Genomic DNA, 17,827 nt, shown 5'->3' with positions numbered 1-17,827 from the left:
GAGACATGGCGCCTACCAGGGCGGAGTGCAGCACGGCACCCCAGATGAGCCTCAGGTGAAGGTAAAGCCAGGCCAGGGAACAGGGGCTGAAGGACTCCTCGCTACTTTGGCTCCAGCACCTGCGGGACAAAAAGCACGGGGCATCCGGATGTACTGGCAAACTTCGGTGGCATTACTTATGACCCACACTATCAGACCCTCACACCCGCCTCCCGCTTTGGGCACATGGGCCACTCTTGAGATGCAAGACAAAGAAACGCAGCCAGTTCTAAAGGGCTTGGGTCTGCCCTGAAATTCCAGGATCCTGGCAGAAACCTCAGAAAAAGGAGTCCTGTCCTTAATAAAAAAGCGAATGGGTCAAAGAGGACCCCGAAGCAACGAACTGCCAGAGCAATACTTCTGTCCGAGCGCCTGTCCAAAGTCTGGACGTCGGACTGCTTCTCTGTTTGCCGCAAGGCGTGGTCTAATCGGACACGTTAGTCTTTCCACCCTCATGGGAAACCCCGGTCCGCACTTTGACTTCAGATCGAGCACATCCTGTATGGTAAGCTTCAGACAGGGAAACTGTTTGGGTCCAGCTGAGTGCTCTCTAGTCGAAACAAGTCCTGAGCCCTTTATATAACAGCTGCCATTACATAATAAAAGAAAGCCTAACTTTTACCAAGAAGTAAACGCCACCCAGACTCCACGGTATTAAAGAGGCTCTGAACTCACCTTTTTTTTTTTTTTTTAAATTTTTTTTTTTCAACGTTTATTTATTTTCGGGAGAGAGAGAGACAGAGCATGAACAGGGGAGGGGCAGAGAGAGAGGGAGACACAGAATCGGAAACAGGCTCCAGGCTCCGAGCCATCAGCCCAGAGCCCGACGCGGGGCTTGAACTCACGGACCGCGAGATCGTGACCTGGCCGAAGTCGGATGCTTAACCGACTGCGCCACCCAGGCGCCCCTGAACTCACCTTTCATACAGTTCCTGAAGGATGGAGATGTTAGTAGAATGGATAGTTGGGTCAATTTCCAAGAAATCCAAAATATGATGTGGGATTATAGCACCTTCCTCAATTAGCAGAGCCAGGTTAAAAAATCCCTGAAAACAAGCCACAGACCAAACTCATCAACTCCTTATAATAAAACCCCAGACACATGCCCTTCATCAAATGTAAACTTTTACAACCTCTAGATTTTTTTTTTCAGTCCCTCAAGCCAGATGTTTTTGTCATCCTCATTGATGGATTGTTTCCCTAAATATATGCATCTGAGAAATTTATTTGCAGGCGAACCAGAAGGCTTTCAGGGAATGCTGTGTCCCATCTGCCAGAAACCAGTCAACCAGGGGACTCTGTCCTTTCCTGCTCATTCTCTCAAGACAGAACTCACTGGAAAACGTGCCCTTGTATCATCAACAAACCAAAATACCAAGTTGAAGGCAATGTCTATCACTTACAGATCATGCCCTGGGACACCATCAGCATGTCAGAAATCTAGCAGAATGCTTTGATGGCTGGGGGTGCTACTCCCGACTGACATGCTAACATAGTCTCTCATGCACACAGTCAGATACGGGGGTTTGTCTCTGCGCTCTTAGGCCCATGCGGAGAACCTTCTCTCGTGATCCTCTTGGCCCAGCTCCTCCCAAGTACATTTCCCTACCTCTTCCTTATATGCCTTGGTCTTGACCCTCAGAGGTAGGACCTGCTTCACTGGGCTGTGCAGATGCAATTAAAAAACCCAGCAGAGTTAAGAGCCTGACAGTACAGGTGCTTCATAAAGTATGGAGGCTACCACACTGCCTGGAGGAGAAGCCCTGACCATCATCAGCTGAGCACGTGGCCGGACCAAGAAATAAACGAGAAACAATGGGTAACGTACCATTAGGGATTTACGAATGGAACTGGATTGTGGCCCTTCAAAGAATTCATGGTCATGTTTTAACGACTTATATCCTCCCTTCCACCTTTCCTTTCAGTTGCCATTGATAAGGATCTCAATGAAAATCACCCAACAGGTTGTATACACTAAGCCTCTCACTGCTATCCTGTGCAATAATCATGATAAAAATAACAGCAGCTAACATTTTCTTCCCTTTTCATTTTTTAAAGTTTTTACAAAATGGTTGAGAGAGTGAGGGGGGGGGAGGGGCAGAGAGAGAGAGAGAGGATCCCAAGCAGGCTCCCTACTGCCAGTGCAGAGCCCGACATGGGGCTCAAATCCATGAACCGTGAGATCATGACCTGAGCTGAAATCAAGAGTCGGACGCTTAACTGATTAGGCCACCCAGGTGCCCCCAGCTAACTTTTTCTTAGTGCTATTATATGTGAGACATTGTTCTGTTTTATATATACTTGATGTTCATAACAACAAATTGAGATAGGTACTATTATCTTCTCTACTTTATAGGTGAGAAAACGGGGGTGCAGAGAGGTTAAGGAACTTGCCCAAGGTAACACAGCCAGACAGGGGCATGAATTGGGATTCAAATGCAAGCAGACGAGGTCCAAATCTCAAATCTTAACTTCCACTACCCGGCTAAATAAGCCCTAAATAGATGAAAGTGTTGTGTCTTTAAGATGCACACACAACACACACACACACACACACACACACACACACACAAACAGAATATAGAATATCTCTCCATTCTTTAAAAGGAAGGTACTCTTTTTATTATTATTTTAAAGAGAGAGAGAGAGTGCAAGAAGGGGAGAGGGGCAAAGGGAGAAAGAGAAAGAGAGAAAGAGAAAGAGAAAGAGAAAGAGAGAGAGAGAGAGACAGAGAGAGAGAGAGAGAGAGAGAGAGAGAGAATTGCCATGTGGGGCTCCATTCCATGACCCTGGGGTCATGACCTGAGCTGAAATCAAGAGTCAGACACTCAACGGAGCGAGCCACCCAGGTGCCCCTAAAAGGAAGGTACTCTTAAAACTTGAACTATTAGAAAAAAAGAAAAAAAAAATCACTTTATATAATTTTAATGTCTCTTGGAAGAATAACAAAATTAAAATAAATGGGAAAATAGACTAGAGAATATTTGTATGCAGTGTAATAGCTTAAGGTTCATTATCTACCGGGCAAATGTATAAAGAACTAATTACGACATAAATTAAAAAAAAAAACAAAACAGCATCAAAAATCCAAGAGATAAATAGGCAAAGAATAAGAGAAGAGAATTCACATAAATATCAAGAGTAAATGATCATAAAGTATATGTAAAAGTGTCCATCACCACTAGTAATCAAATAAATGCAATGTAAAACAGTAAGGAAGTTAGCAACTTATAATTACTTAATTAGAACAATTAAAAATGAAGTCGTGAACATATCCAGTGCTGACAAGATTTTAATTCCTTTCCTACACTCAACCACTGCTTGCTAAGGTATTCCTTGAGAAACCCTTTCAGAAAACAAGTCAACAATACGCTCTTATTATGTAACCATGAACCCATTTTGACTGTTTGTCTCAGCAATACTAGCCCCCAAATTATAAAGAAAGTGTTCAAGTGGAGACAAAAGATGGAAATATGAAAATGTCCACCATAGCACCCTGTGGCATTGCAACACACAGGAAATGGCCTCCACGTTTTCCTTAATAGACTATCAATCCCACGAAGGCAAGAATATTGTCTATCTTTTTCTCTTACGTCCCCATCACTAAGAAGTGTCTAAGACACGGCGGGACTGAATAAATATGTGGCGAATCAATGAATAAAATAGCACACGAGAATAACGTTTCACCAGCTCAGCTCAACAGAATATGGGGCGGTGGTTAAGAGTAATTAATAATGACAGAGACTCTGCAATAAAATGCACACATTCCTACAATGTGTGAAAAGAGATGGGTTTTTAAGTGGCATGGGCAATCTTGCTAACGTTACAGAGAGACGGGGTTGGAAGGGGACAAGAAGACAGGACGGAGTAAAGCCCCTGCCATGGAACTGTGGCTGCATCCCTTAATTTTTATTTTGCTTTAAAACTATCTTTTAATGTTTGTATAACATTGTTTTTCCAAAAATATAAATCAGAATTGGGGGAAAAAACTCCCTTGAATTTGAGTGACAACAGACATCATCTAAGGGAGTTTGGCTCTATAATGAGGCCTTTTACCACCAACTCCTAGTTCATTCCAGAAGAAATAATAATAGAAAAGATCATGTCCATTGAGTGTACTCAATGCTGCACTCAGTGCTTTACATTAAACATTTTTTTTTAATGTTTATTTCTTTTTGACACAGAGAGAGACAGAGTGCGAGCGAGGGAAGGACAGAGAGAGAGGGAGACGCAGAATCCAAAGCAGGCTCCAGGCTCTGAGCTGTCAGCACAGAGCCCCATGCGGGGCTCTAATCCACGAACTGCGAGATCATGACCTGAACTGAAGTCAGAGGCTTAATCAACTGAGCCACCCGGGTGCCCCTACGTTAAACATTTCATCTTCATAACCTATGAGGTAAATACCTCCACCTTCCAAATGAGAAAACACAGACTCCGTGATTCAGTGACTTGCCGTGTATGAATAGCTATGAAGTGATAGAGATGTGGGGTTTTAACCCAAATAAAGAAACACTCAGGAGCACCTGGGTGGCTCAGGTGGTTGAGTGTCTGACTCTTGGTTTCAGCTCAGGTCATGATTCAAGGGTTGTGGGATCAAACCCCATGTTGGGCTCCATGCTGCATGTGGAACCCACTTGGGATTCTCTCTCTCTCTCTCTCTCTCTCTCTCTCTCTCTCTCCTTCCCTCTCCCCAGTTTGCGCACACTCTCTCTCTATAAAAAGAAGAAGACAGAGGAGGAGGAAGGGGAGAAGAAGGAGAGGAAGAGGAGGAGGAGGGGGAGGAGGAGGAGGAGGAGGAGGGAGAAAGAAACACAGTACCCTTTTTAAAAACACAAAGCAAAAATTAAGATAGGCATAAGTTTCCAGCTTTTTCTCTATAATCAGACCCCAAAGCGCAACACCAGACAACTGGTGTATAAGAAGGTAAAAACTATTGCAACTTCCATCGTGAAAATGACCCTGAGATCCTCACAGGAGAATTCTGATTAGCAGATGTCGAAGGAGTGAGGCAAACAGAAGATCACCATTAGCACATTAGCCACATTAATCACTGTTGTGGGCAAGATCTACTAAAGGATGATGAGATTAGTGGACAGAAATTTGAGGAGGAACAGAATATTTGCAGAGTTGCAAGCTCTCTCCCCAAGATATATATATAAATTAGAAAGAGAAAAATACCAACTTTACCGGGGAGCACCCCGGAAGAAACCACCTTAACCAAGTGACTGAGATCAGCCTCACTAGTAATGAGAGACACCGACACCACATACGTCTCAGACGATACACTGAGGACACATCACTTCTGTGCTTTCCTTGCTCAAGATGCAGAACTTCATTCAATTCATGAGGAAACAGAAGACAGAGCCCAATCGAGATGCACTCTACCTAATACCCAACCAGTGTTCTTCGTAAGTATCAAGGTCATGAGAGACAAAGAAAGACTGGGTGACTATTACCCACTGAAGACTAAAGAAATACGATAAATAAATGCAATGTGGGGCCCTGGATGGGATCCTGGAACAGAAGAAGGACATTGGTGAAAAAATAAGTGAAGTCCAGGTAAAGCCTGAAGTGGACTGAATGGTACGGAACCACCACTGGCTTCTTAGATTGAGAACGGTATTGTGGTTATACGAGATATTCACATTAGGGGAAGCTGGATGATTCGTATATAGCAACTCTCCGTACTCTTGTTGAAACTTCTCTATAAATGTAAAAACATTCCACAATAAGAAGTTTCCCCCCCAAAAAGGTCACCAAGAGCGAATTCCTTTCACCGAATCGGTGGCCCAGCCAAATAAACAAACCGCTTCTCATTTTGACCACACTTCCAATTTCTTCAGCTTCTATGCAGTGAGTCAGTTTGATGGGATCTGGAAGAAAGAATTCTTGGATTTGGAGCCAGAAGATCTGGGTTTCGGATCGGACTGCTTCACCTGCTACCTGCCTGGCCTTGAGCAATGTATCACCTTGTTGCAGTCTTACCCTCTCAATGAAATGGTTATAATAATCCCCCCTTCATGAGACTGCTGTGACGATGGTATGGGAACCACAGTAGGTGCTCAATAAACGTTCACCATTACGGTTCATGCCTTCACAGAGCTATGAAAATGGATGAGGAATGACTTTGTGAATTGGGAAGAAGATAAAGATGGGGGGGGCGGCTTGTGAGGACTTGAGGCCTTGCAACCTCACAAACAGACACCACCAAGAGCTCGTTTCTGTTGTTTACCTGTGAGTCTCCATCCAATGCGGCTTGGGCGTACATCTGCACAGACAACTCAAGGTCTTGTGACTGGTTTTGGTGGCCATAGTAGTAAAGGTCTCCCATTTTCAGATATGCTGCAGGACAGAAAGCACAGGCCCATTTGTGAAGTGGTTTTATTTCAGACTGACATTTTCAATGGTTGGCCCAGTTGCGTGACGGAGAGTTTTTCCTACCGGAATGTGAATACATGACATCATTGTTTCCTTGGTGTGCCAGGAAGGAAAAGAAGAAAAGAGAAAAGAAAAGAAAAGAAAAGAAAAGAAAAGAAAAGAAAAGAGAGAAGAGAAGAGAAGAGAAGAGAAGAGAAGAGAAGAGAAGAGAAGAGAAAAGAAAAGAAAAAAGAAAAAAGAAAAAAAAGAAAAGCTTTTGTACTGAGCATCACCATTTCTAGGCACATTTTTGTGCTTTGCCAGGCAGCTGTCCCGAATGGGTCTGTGAAAATCCCAGTCTGCAACTTTGCAGCCCAATTGGCCAAGATTGCTCTGGGCACTTTATTTCACATCTGAAATTTTGCTGCCTGGGTTTGATGACTGATGGGTATTTCTTTACTCTGTTCAAGCCATATATTTTATTTTCTCCCTCCGGAAAAAGTTTTGTTTAACAGCGTATGTATCATTCAATGTCTAGTCAGAAAAATAGAATCTATGTCAAGTAGTTCAAAAGATGGATTTCAACACTGAGGGTTAGTTGCCAGGGTGTTGGAAGAGCTGAAAAGGCAAATGGAGGAACAACCGACAATCCAGAGAACAGGAATGCAGGAAACTACTAGCATCCCTAGATCTGGAGGCCAGCTGAGACCACAGAGGCTGGATTGCCAGGCAGGAGCTGGAACCATAAACGTGCAGCCATTGCTGGAGACACAGCCCAAAGCAGAGAGAGAGAGAAGAGCAGAAATACTTGGGCTTCTCACCAGCACTCTCATTGGCTAAAACTAATCAGATGCCCCGGGGCAAAGGAGTCTGGGAACTGTAGTTCCTGGGGATCAGCCCCCTACTACACAGAGCAGAGTAGAGGAAGACAGGGATACATCTGAGGGCAAAAAAAAAGCAAACGACTGGCCCAGAGAATCTCTCCAAAACAACTGTCTCTTTGGGCCTCTCACCAACTCTGAAGAAATGGTAGGTTCAAGTATTCAGGGGACCACGGACAAGGAGAAGCGCATTGCTTGAGGCTGACGGCAGCCTCATGATCTTAACAGCAGAGATTTTTCACACTCTTTTCTAATTGTTTAGAAATATCATACTTCACACAGAGCTGTTAGATGTTCCCGGTTACTAAAGACTAAAAGCTCCCAACGCTTCAATTTAGCACCCATTTTTCTATACATACCAAACGAAGGAGCACCGATTTGAAAAACAGAGAAATTATAGTATCTCCAAACACAATTCACGCTCAAATATCTCTTGGCCAGATCCTAAGGGGGTGAAAGGGGAGAAAAAGTGAATTCATTAATATTTTAGCCAAGTGACTGATTTTGCCTTCCTACAACCCAATTCATTATCCTTAACCTTAGAGCTTCCATTCTGAGAAGAATACATTTACTTACTGGCCTCTCCTCACAGATGTGTGCTAAATTTGTCTGTGACACTTCAATTCCAGTTTCTGCTGCTAAAACATAATACAGCAAAGCTTCGTGCCTAAAAATAGATGATTAATAATAAATTTCATATAGTGGCTCTTACTAATATTCACAGAGAGCTTTATATTCAAGCATAAGAGGGCACAAAATAAGCAGTTTTTTTAAAACCACAAAATCATGAGTTTGTTGTGTGTGTGTTTTTTAAATAAATACTGTTGTTAAAAATACTGCAGGCACTGATTTATTTTCTACCTTAAAGGCTGAACTCACAGATAAGGGTGGAGAGCTAGTTGATGCAACAGCTACCTCTACTGGCCGAATGGTATATGGCATGCTGGCTGGGTTGTCTCTTAGCCTTTGGTCCTTGAATCCGTCCATCCCCGCTTAGAAGAGGTAAGTGGTAGGTAGAAAAAGCCCGGTTTTGTGAAAGGCTTCATGGGGCTTAGGATTCTGAGCAAGCTTAAAGCTGAGCTTTTGTGATGCATGAGAAGTTTGGCCGAGGAGAGGCAGTTGACAAGGGGCTGGATACCAATGGCCAAAACCACAGAGGAAAAAAAATAAATGCTCGATACTGCTCATAACTGAATGATCGCAAGACCATGAGACATGACTGTTCGCCTGTCGAAAGATTGGCACAAGATTCACAATACAGAGTAGCAGCTTGGGTTTGGGGAAACGGACAGATTCCTACAGCCGCTGGTTGTGGGAGGGCTGGTTAACCCAATGGTTAAATGCGGGAAGTCTTAAGAATGCCCACACCATTCAGCCAAGAGTTTTCCCCTTGTAAAGCTTTATTCTAAAAAAACAGAAACACGTGTAAAGATTCTGTGACCACAGAGTTCATGGGAGACCTGTTTATATGAACAAAAAACAACACTGGAAGCAACTTAAGTATCTGAAAATCAGTGAGTAGTTAAATTACCCCACAGTGCAGCCACTTTCAGATGAGGCCGTTAAAAATGATGTTGTAGAAGAGGATTCAAAAACGTGGAGAGATGTTTATGCGAAATTTTCCTTTCGGTTAAAAAAAAAAAAGAGGGTAGGATGAAAAACAGAGCAATTCCATTTTTGTAAAACAGAAATAAAACCAAATGTATCCATTCATATACACACACATGCAGATGCATGTATGGAGAGGAAACAGATAAAACTTAAAAATTATCTATCAAAATGGTAACACCACGGGGGCGCCTGTGGCTCAGTCGGTTAAGCATCCGACTTCCGCTCATGATCTCACAGTTCGTGGGTTCGAGCCCCACGGCTGGCTCTGTGCTGACAGCTCAGAGCCGGGAGCCTGTTTCGGATTCTGTGTCTCCTCTCTCTCTGTCCCTCCTCCACTAACGCTCTGTCTCTCAAAAATAAATAAAATGTGTAAAAAATTAAAAAAAAAAAAAGGCTAATAGCACTTATCCCTAGGTGGTGAGAACCAAATCATTTTATTTTCATCTTTTTACTCGTATGATTTCCTCCATTTTCCTTGTGTTTCCCAGTTTATGAGTAAAATTTTATTTTAGCCGTATATAGTTGTTTCTAAAGCTTATTTTTCATTCTAAGCAGTTGACATTAAGAACTTTTTTTTTTAACTGCAACTCCACCTAGAAACTGGTTTATGGGAGGGTTGGGGAAACAAAGGAAGCAGATTCTGAAATCGTCTTTTCTACTCTGCTAAAGCAGCTTCTAGTGGCCCAACCCCTGGGGACAGGGAGAGGTGACTGGGGGTCAAATTAGGACAGTGAGACCTTCAATCAGACACAACGCAGGTCACGGGCCATGTAGCTGCTGAGTGAGCTGATTCTTGGCTTCCCAGACATCCAAGGCAGCCGACCAATTAGCCATGACTCATGCTAAAGAGACACAAGGCTGGCTGAGCAGTGTCCCCTACGTCACAAGCCAGAAAACGAGCCCACAGCACAGAAGACGCCTAGGCATATTCTTACACAGCTTGCAAAAACCACATTTGGGGACAAGAATCTTCAGAACAGACAGACCCCAGATGGAGGGTCTGCAAAGGTGGCCCAGCAGAAAGTCCCCATCATTCTGCAACAGGGACCCATTCCCAAGGTCTTACAATCTCGCATTTCTTTGGAGACGCTTGAAGGCGAACCAGTGCCTGGTTTCCCCCTGGGGATGGATGAGGGAAAGAGAGGTGTAGACTTACTGGCCCAAGGTCAAATACTGGGCCGGATCCCTCTGCTGCCATATGGATGGAATGTGGCTCACATTATTATTAAAATGTAATAAAAGGACGTTTTCTTTGACAGCACTTTGGGCAGACTGTTAGAATTTGCGGGGGAGGCAGGAGGTTGATGCTTCCTGTAAGAACTGAGTCACTATGACAAACTTCAGAAAGTCAATATCTTGTCTCAAGCTACCTTGGTGGTGGGGAGGGGAGGGAGGGATGAGTTTTACAGGAAGACTTCCACTGTCCAATTAAATGTGTAAGCCAAGAGGAAATTTCACAGAATTCTCAAGCGTTTCCTTTGAGGAAGCACTGAAATCCATCAAAAAGAGAGGTCTAAAAAACATTGATGTCTGTAGAAATGCTGACTGGAAATCCAGCCCCGTGTTCCATCCTGCAGAAGCGATCATCGAAGGCTGGTGCTCTCCTATATCACCGCCATCCATAGGCGAAGCTTAGCACACTCAAGGCCAGACTTGCTCGGCTCATTAAGACTTCTGAGAAACGACACCTTTGCAGAAATCCTACCCACCTTACCTCCCAGTGCTTTGTTCTTACTTAATTGTGTTCCGACACAAACTGCCCGGAGGTATTAATTACAGATATTTCTATAATTATAATCATGGGACAAACATGTCGGCGGCACCTGCTATGGGCAGGACGCCCAAAGGCAAGCCATAGAACCGTACTGCCCTTCCAAGACTTTCTTCAAGGTTTAGGAAGCTAACCAGAGCCTCAAGCTTTATTTCCAATGCACCAAAGTGAAAATGTCCCCCAGACAGTCATTCTGACAAGGACTGGGGGTGGGGGGGGGTGGATGCGGAGAGGAGGGGATTTATGGTAAAGAACGAGTTTAGGGGCACATTTGCTATCCCCCCACTTCTGACTCGGCATACACATTTACAGAACTTTTGTAATGATACATATTAATAATCAATCCTTTAGCTGCTTGCTGTGAACTGTGAATCTGAGTACCTCTGAGCAGCTTCTCAAACAATTATGTTATTTTCTTTGTGCTTTCCTCTGCCGATGCCTGAAGCAGCTTATACTGGATGGATGGGAAAAAAAAATCCTGGGATCTTAGTGGAATTCAGGACCCCTGGTCTATTGCAGAAAGGTGAATCTCTTTCAGCTAGAACTTGGCATGCCCCAAGCCCCCCACCCTCTGGCTAACCTCCTGGGTTGAATATTTAGGACATATTTAAGACAACGGACAATAAAACACCTAGCTCACAGATAAAACACACATAGGGGTAAAGCGGAGAGAAATGAAACATGACAGCCAGCCTCTCCTTAGCTGACTTCTTCTGGTGTCCGAGGACAGCCTCAGGCATGACAACATTATCTTCCGTATTATGCCTATACAGCAAAAAGCCCTCTTCTCAATCATGCTCCTCTTTTAAACTATCCCATATAAATCCTGGAACAACACAGAAAAACACAAGCTCATCAACTGACACACGTAATTTGAAAATAACGTCCAGAATAAATTCACTCACAGAAAATGAAGGGGGATGGACTTGGGACATTGATGGATGATTTAGTTCTATTGCAGCCAGATAGATGGTACCAAAAAAGCCACCCTGTGGTGTGGGAAGGCCAACAGTCATAGATTTCCTGTTTAACCCCAGGGCAAGTTTTGGGGCTTGGAGAGTGGGGGGAGATACAAGCACTTTGCCTCAACCATACTTTGACAACGATTTTCCCATTGTAATGGATACTAGATGTCCCTTCCTGCTGATAGAAAAAAAAAAAAAAGGCTTTAAATCCAGATTGAAACTTATCTTTAACAACACTTAGCATCAGCATCAAGATTGGTAAGGATCGGAAGCAGCAAAAATATATACATGGTTGGCAGGAGAGCAAACTGGTAAAATCCTTTGGGAAAACCGTTGGCATCATCTGACAAAGTTGAACATGTACCTGCCCTATGACTCCACTCTTAAATTTCTATTGCAGAGCAACTTTTCTGATGCATGCCACAATCTACATAAAAAATGTTCATGGCCACATTGTTCTTAAAAACAACAAAAAAGGGAAATGCCAATGTGTGTTAATATAAGAAATGGGGAGCGCCTGGGTGGCTCAGTTGGTTAAGTGTCTGACTCTTCATTTTGGCTCAGGTCACGATCTCACGATTTGTGAGTTCAAGCCCCACATTGGGCTCTGTGCTGGAGCGTTCTGGGCTCAGAGCCTGGAGCCTGCTTCCGATTCTGTGTCTCCCTCTCTCTCTGCCCCTCTCCCACTTGCACTCTGTCTCTGTCTCTCAAAAACAAATAAATGTTTAAAAAAAAACACAGAAAAGAAAAAAAACAATAAGGCTCAGGATGATGGTTACTTCTGGGCATAGGGGTGGGGGTAGATTTAATCTGAGAGGGAAATGCAGGCTTCAACAGTTCTTTTTTTTTTTTTTAATGTTTATTTATTTTTTAGACAGAGAGACAGAGCACGAGCAGGGGAGGAACAGAGAGAGAGGGAGACACAGAATCGGAAGCAGGCTCCAGGCTCTGAGCTCTCAGCCCGACGTGGGGCTCGAACTCAGGAATGGCGAGACCATGACCTGAGCCGAAGTCGGAGGCTTAACCGACTGAGCCACCCAGGCGCCCCAGAACTCTTCATTCTCTTATGTAGGGTTATAGGTGTTCATTTTATCATCCCGCTTGAGAACTTACGTATATATCACATATTACTTCATACACATCAACCATTATATGACAAAAGAAGAGAAGAACTGAACTGGCTTGTGCCACATCTCCAGCTCAAATGCTCAGCTCCTTTCACCTGGATTCTGAACTAACATGCCCCTTCTGACTCTCCCTTCTCTTTACCATCAAACACAGTTGTTTGGTTAAACAGCTCAGAACCCAGCTCTGTCATCTCAGTACCCTCTCCCAAAACTATCAATAACTCCCCACTCCTCACAAATAAAGTAAAAAGTGTATGACCTGCCACTTAAAGTTCCCTAGAGCAGCACTTCTTTGGTCTTGTTCTATATCACTCCCTTTTACAAATCTCACCTGAAGGCAAACTGGAGGCTTAAAAATTTCTAGATTCATCCAGAATTTTCCTATCCTTTTGCTTTTGTTCCTGCTATTCCCTTCACCAGAAACGCTGTTCCCTGCATGGCGAAGTGGAAATTCCACCCACCCCTCAAGGCCATATCCTCTGCTACCTCTGTCGTGAAGGCTGACCTAAGTCCCACAAACTGGACAGCATTTTTCCTCCTCAGAATCTTTCATGCTCTCGATATGCTGCTCATGGGTCTTGAGTTATGGTTGTTCTACTTGCCTTCGTTCATACATTCATTTGTTTTTGAGCACTTCCCAGGTACCATCAGTGCTGGGCACTGGGGTATAAGTCACAGGGCAATCAACAAGGGCCATCATGATCCTAACGGGAGTACGGAGTTAGGTAGGACTTCTGGGCAGAGGAAACAGCATGTTCAAAGACCCAGAGGCCAAACAGAGTACGGGCCATGTGAGTTCAGCATGAGAAGAGGTGAGGCCGCAAACTTCCCCAAGCCCTGCTTGTGGCATCCCCTGAAGCATATGACAAGATGAGGCACCCTGCATTTAAGTCTACTCCATAAAGTCCGCTGAACTGGACCCAAACTCACAAACAGTGGAGAATACACTTAACTTCCCCCTCCCCCTACCAAAAGGAAAAAAAAGAAATCAATCTCATGCTGTGGCTGAATATTGCACGAAGGACAACAGGTCACAAAAATTAATTCATCTTGACCTTCACAGCAAATTTTAAAGTGTGCTACCTGAAACGCTTTGTGATGTTAAATTCAAAAGCAGGCAAGTAATGTCAGCTATTAATAGGCACTCTCTTTATGGGAAAAACAGTGTCAAACATCTTGGTGTGTGGGGGTGTGTGTGTGTGTGTGTGTGTGGCGGTGTGGGGGAGTTTACAGATGTGCTCTCTCTGTGGGAAAATCCCTCGCATACACACTTCGGCATCTGAATGCTCTTTTTCCCCTCAGAAGCTTGTGGGGGTGGGAAGTTTGGAGGGTGAGAAGTAGAGAATAAATTAAAGTCAAATTTGGGAGTTTTATGAACTGAAGCTTAACTTGGGAGACAAGATGAAACACCAGAAAAATTGTAAGGCGTATCAATCGCAAAATAACAATTTCATTAATTTTTTTTTTTTCTGATTGTGTAGAGTGAGGTTAGAGATAATACGCTTTCACAGGATGATAATGATAAGCATTTCTTTTGGTGCTGTTTTCATTGGATTCATTTGCCCTGCCTTCTTTAAGGTTCTCATTTACCGAACGCTATCTGCTGATTATGTGGGCACCCATGGACCAAAGGAGAAAATCGCGTTCTTTTGGACTCATATTTTAATTTTTAATTAAGGTTCAGATCAGAGTGTGATCTGTGACAGGTCTGGTCTAATATCTTTGAGGCTGTGGACTGATGGGATATGTGCTGATTTGCATGCCCTTGTTAGTTATTACTGAAATACCCAGATCATTTAGGCAAAAAAACCAGCCAAGAAAATATGGCCCAATGGAAAAGCAAGACAGAATGGGAGGACTGGCAGAAGAAAACAGAACGGTGGATCAGGGGGGTTTGCAGTTTGGAAAGGTGTGCCCTTATTTGTAAAATCAAGGCACAGCAAACGGGGAGCATTTACAAGTCTTTACGTGCAGTGTCTCATCCCATAGGGTCCAGGGTGAGACTTGCTAACTTCATCAGAAGAAAGTCAAAATGGGGAGACTGTTTGGCTATGACATCAGAGGTCTGGTGAGTGAGTTCCAGCAAACCCAGGCTCTCGGCCGTGGAAGATGTGGTAAAATATCAGTGGAAGGATGTAGCTTGAGCCCTAAACACACTGCTCTCTCTTCTTCCCGTGAGCTTTCTGTGGCCTGCCAGGGAGAGGCAGAGGTTCAGCTAGGACCCCCTGTGCTGTCTCCACTCTGAAACCAAGAGGAACAAGCTTGAAGGGAAGAGATGTCAATACATTCATGTGTCTCTCAACTTGATGAATGTGGACGCTTCCCCTGGAGAACTAATTTTTGTGTATAATTAAACATGGAAATGCTATGTTTTCCAATCAACAGCCAATCAGTCTGTGATACTCTGAATATCATTAGTGGGAGGCCGTGATTTCCCTGCAAATTGCATTTTCGGTTGTATTTTAAGACTCCATCTCGTAAGACTACACGGACAAATTGAAAGGTGAGAGCTGAGAAAGTTCATTCTAACGGAAGTCCCCAGCTTACCATGAACCCTCCAGGTAGGCATTGAGGCCTTTGCGAATGACGTGGCCCAAGTAGCCATTTTTCTCAGCTACGTGCTTTGCCCATCTGAAAGGAAAGGAACGAGAAAATACCCAAACTGTGGCAAATAAACAATTGATTTTTCTTCATTTGATCTCAATAAATCCCACTTGGGAAATATTTTGCTTGCTAGAATTTTTATACAGCAACAAATCAGAACGAAACACTATGCATTTTGAGAGCTTTGCATTTAGTGCCTTTTCTTATGAATGCTCAGGAGTTATCATGCATGGAAACAAAGACACGAAAGGTACCTAACGAAAAATAACCACCAGTACAAAAAAAGACAATCTTTGCCAAGAGTTCTAGTACTCTCTCCATTAAAACATATACACTGATTCATTATAAGGTTCCTCATTTTTTTCTGTTCTCTAATTTCTCCTGGAGAATTTTATTAATAATGAACTGGCTTGTTGTAATCTTTAGATTTACAACCGCTAAAAGAATATTATAAGGGTACATAGCTAACAAGCTAATGGAAGGGGGAAATAAAATAATGTTTAAAAAATACTTGGTTAATATAAAGGGAGGGTCAGAAAATGGGGCAGAAGCACAAAGAACAGATGAGACAAATAAGGAATAAATAGTAAAATGGTAGATTTGAAACCAAATGTATCCATATGTTGCATTAAATGTAAATGGTCTAAATACACCAGTTAAAAACGAAACTTTTCAGACTGAATTAAGAGCACACAAAAACCCAATTATATGCCGCTTAGAAGAAACACACGTTGAAATTAAAAGACAGAGAAGACTGAAAGCAAAGGCTGGAAGAAGATATAACATGCAAACTCTAACAAAAAAAAAGGCAGGTGTAGCAAAATATGCTGGTCATAAAACAAGTTTCAACAAATTCCGAGGGATTGAAATCATTCAGAATATATTCTTTGATTGTAGTGGGATTAAGCTAGAAATCAGTAACAAAAAGATAACAAGAAAACGTATGAAACATCTGAATGTTCACACCAAACATCCTGAATAACAATGATAAAGCTTCAAATCTGTCTAGGTCAAGTTTAATCACTGAGTTCAGGTCAGGTTGGATTTGCTCTCAAATGTCTGATGAAAAGCCAGACTATTGGTGTGAGGGTGGTCTAAAGCAGAGGTCTGCAAAGTTTGTTTTCTTTTTTTCTGTAAAAGGCAAGATAGTAAATATTTTTATGGCCTCTGTTCATATTCATTGTTGTGTGTGTGTTTGTTTTACAGCGCTTTAAAACGTAAAATGTATTCTTAGCTCTTGGGGCCATACAAAACAGATGGTGGGACACATGGTATTTATGGGCCATAGTTTGCCAACGTCTGTAAAACATTTTCAGGTATGTGTGACCTCGAAAATGTGCCTCCTGTTCACCGTTCTTTAGGACATTACTGTACAATGTGCTCCACGAAAGTGTAGGAGTAGACCGAGAAAGAGGAAGAAATAGGGCCCAGCAAACAGAACCCAAAAGAGACGGAGAGGAAGGGAAAGGGAACCCTCACAATGAGGACAAAGTTAATTTCAGGAGGGTAGCTATGTCCTGAAGACTCCGGGAGAGATGTCCCCGAGAAGATTAGGTTATAGAATACCTGGTGGGTCTGGACATACGGAGAAGAGATTTAGACAACCCTGGGAGAATGTGGAGATTACGCACACGAGAAATGGTAAGTACGCAGAAAGCTAAGCAACTAAAGAACAATTAAATATAATTATTACCCCACAGAAAACAAAAAGCTGTGTAAGAAAGAAAAGGCAGTCCTAGGACACTGCATGGCTCAGCCATGCACAGCATTCACATGGTCATAATAATGGACACCCTGATACTAATCTAACCAAAATAATGATATATTTATTGGGAAAATGGGACAGGGTGGGAAGTGTGGATGTGTGGGATAGCAGGTGGCAGCTGAATGAGAGAGAACTGTATCTTTATCTGCCACAGTGAGACATCATTAGACAAAGCCTATGATGAAAATAACAAGAAACAGTGGTATAAACGTGTCATTTAAAGATAGAGGCAAATCATAAAGAAATAATTCAAAGATTGAAAGGGACTTATTCTTAAGAGCAGGAAAGAGTCTAGGTGGGGTGGGGTAGCAGATTTTCTGGTTTCCCTTGTCAAATTATTTTTTTTAGCTTGATTTCTAATCTATGTTTGCCTTGTGAAATCATGGGGCTCTTTAAACTATGTGCATGTATACCTGATAACAAAAAAAATTAAATTAAAAATTGCAAAACAAAGAGAAGGAACCCCATTGTCAGGCATTGTGAATGAATAAAGTACGTGGCTCTTCCTTCGCACACGACATCTGACAGATGCTTACACCACAGCCTTCTCGGGATCTCTAGGGAAGGTCTCCAGGTTGCCTGTGATATAATAGAGAGAACACCACAAGGTTCCTTCGATGTGTCCGCCTTGTGCAGCCTTATGGAAATATTCACCGGCTAACGTCTGTAGAGAGATAAGCAAAGTCATCTCATTGGTAAGGAGTCCT

General features: G+C 43.0%; 1 protein-coding gene across 6 annotated transcripts in view; it reads right to left on the bottom strand.

Annotated features, from left to right (window-relative positions):
* The window catches only part of SEL1L3 (SEL1L family member 3), a 105,020-nt gene that overhangs the window by 9,471 nt on the left and 77,722 nt on the right, over positions 1-17,827 (bottom strand). For all 6 annotated transcript variants that reach the window (XM_030314093.1, XM_030314092.2, XM_030314094.1 and 3 more), the window contains 7 exons: positions 17,657-17,784; positions 15,299-15,382; positions 7,854-7,944; positions 7,637-7,721; positions 6,272-6,381; positions 958-1,085; positions 17-119 (listed from right to left, as the gene is read on the bottom strand). In XM_030314093.1, coding sequence (XP_030169953.1) covers positions 17-119; positions 958-1,085; positions 6,272-6,381; positions 7,637-7,721; positions 7,854-7,944; positions 15,299-15,382; positions 17,657-17,784 — 729 coding nt within the window. The remainder of the gene's footprint in view (positions 1-16; positions 120-957; positions 1,086-6,271; positions 6,382-7,636; positions 7,722-7,853; positions 7,945-15,298; positions 15,383-17,656; positions 17,785-17,827) is intronic.

The sequence above is a fragment of the Lynx canadensis genome, chromosome B1, assembly GCF_007474595.2.
Source record: "Lynx canadensis isolate LIC74 chromosome B1, mLynCan4.pri.v2, whole genome shotgun sequence".
NCBI classification, from domain to species: domain Eukaryota; kingdom Metazoa; phylum Chordata; class Mammalia; order Carnivora; family Felidae; genus Lynx; species Lynx canadensis.
Note: the sequence above shows the minus strand (reverse complement) of the source record. Positions and strands in the feature narration are given on the sequence as shown.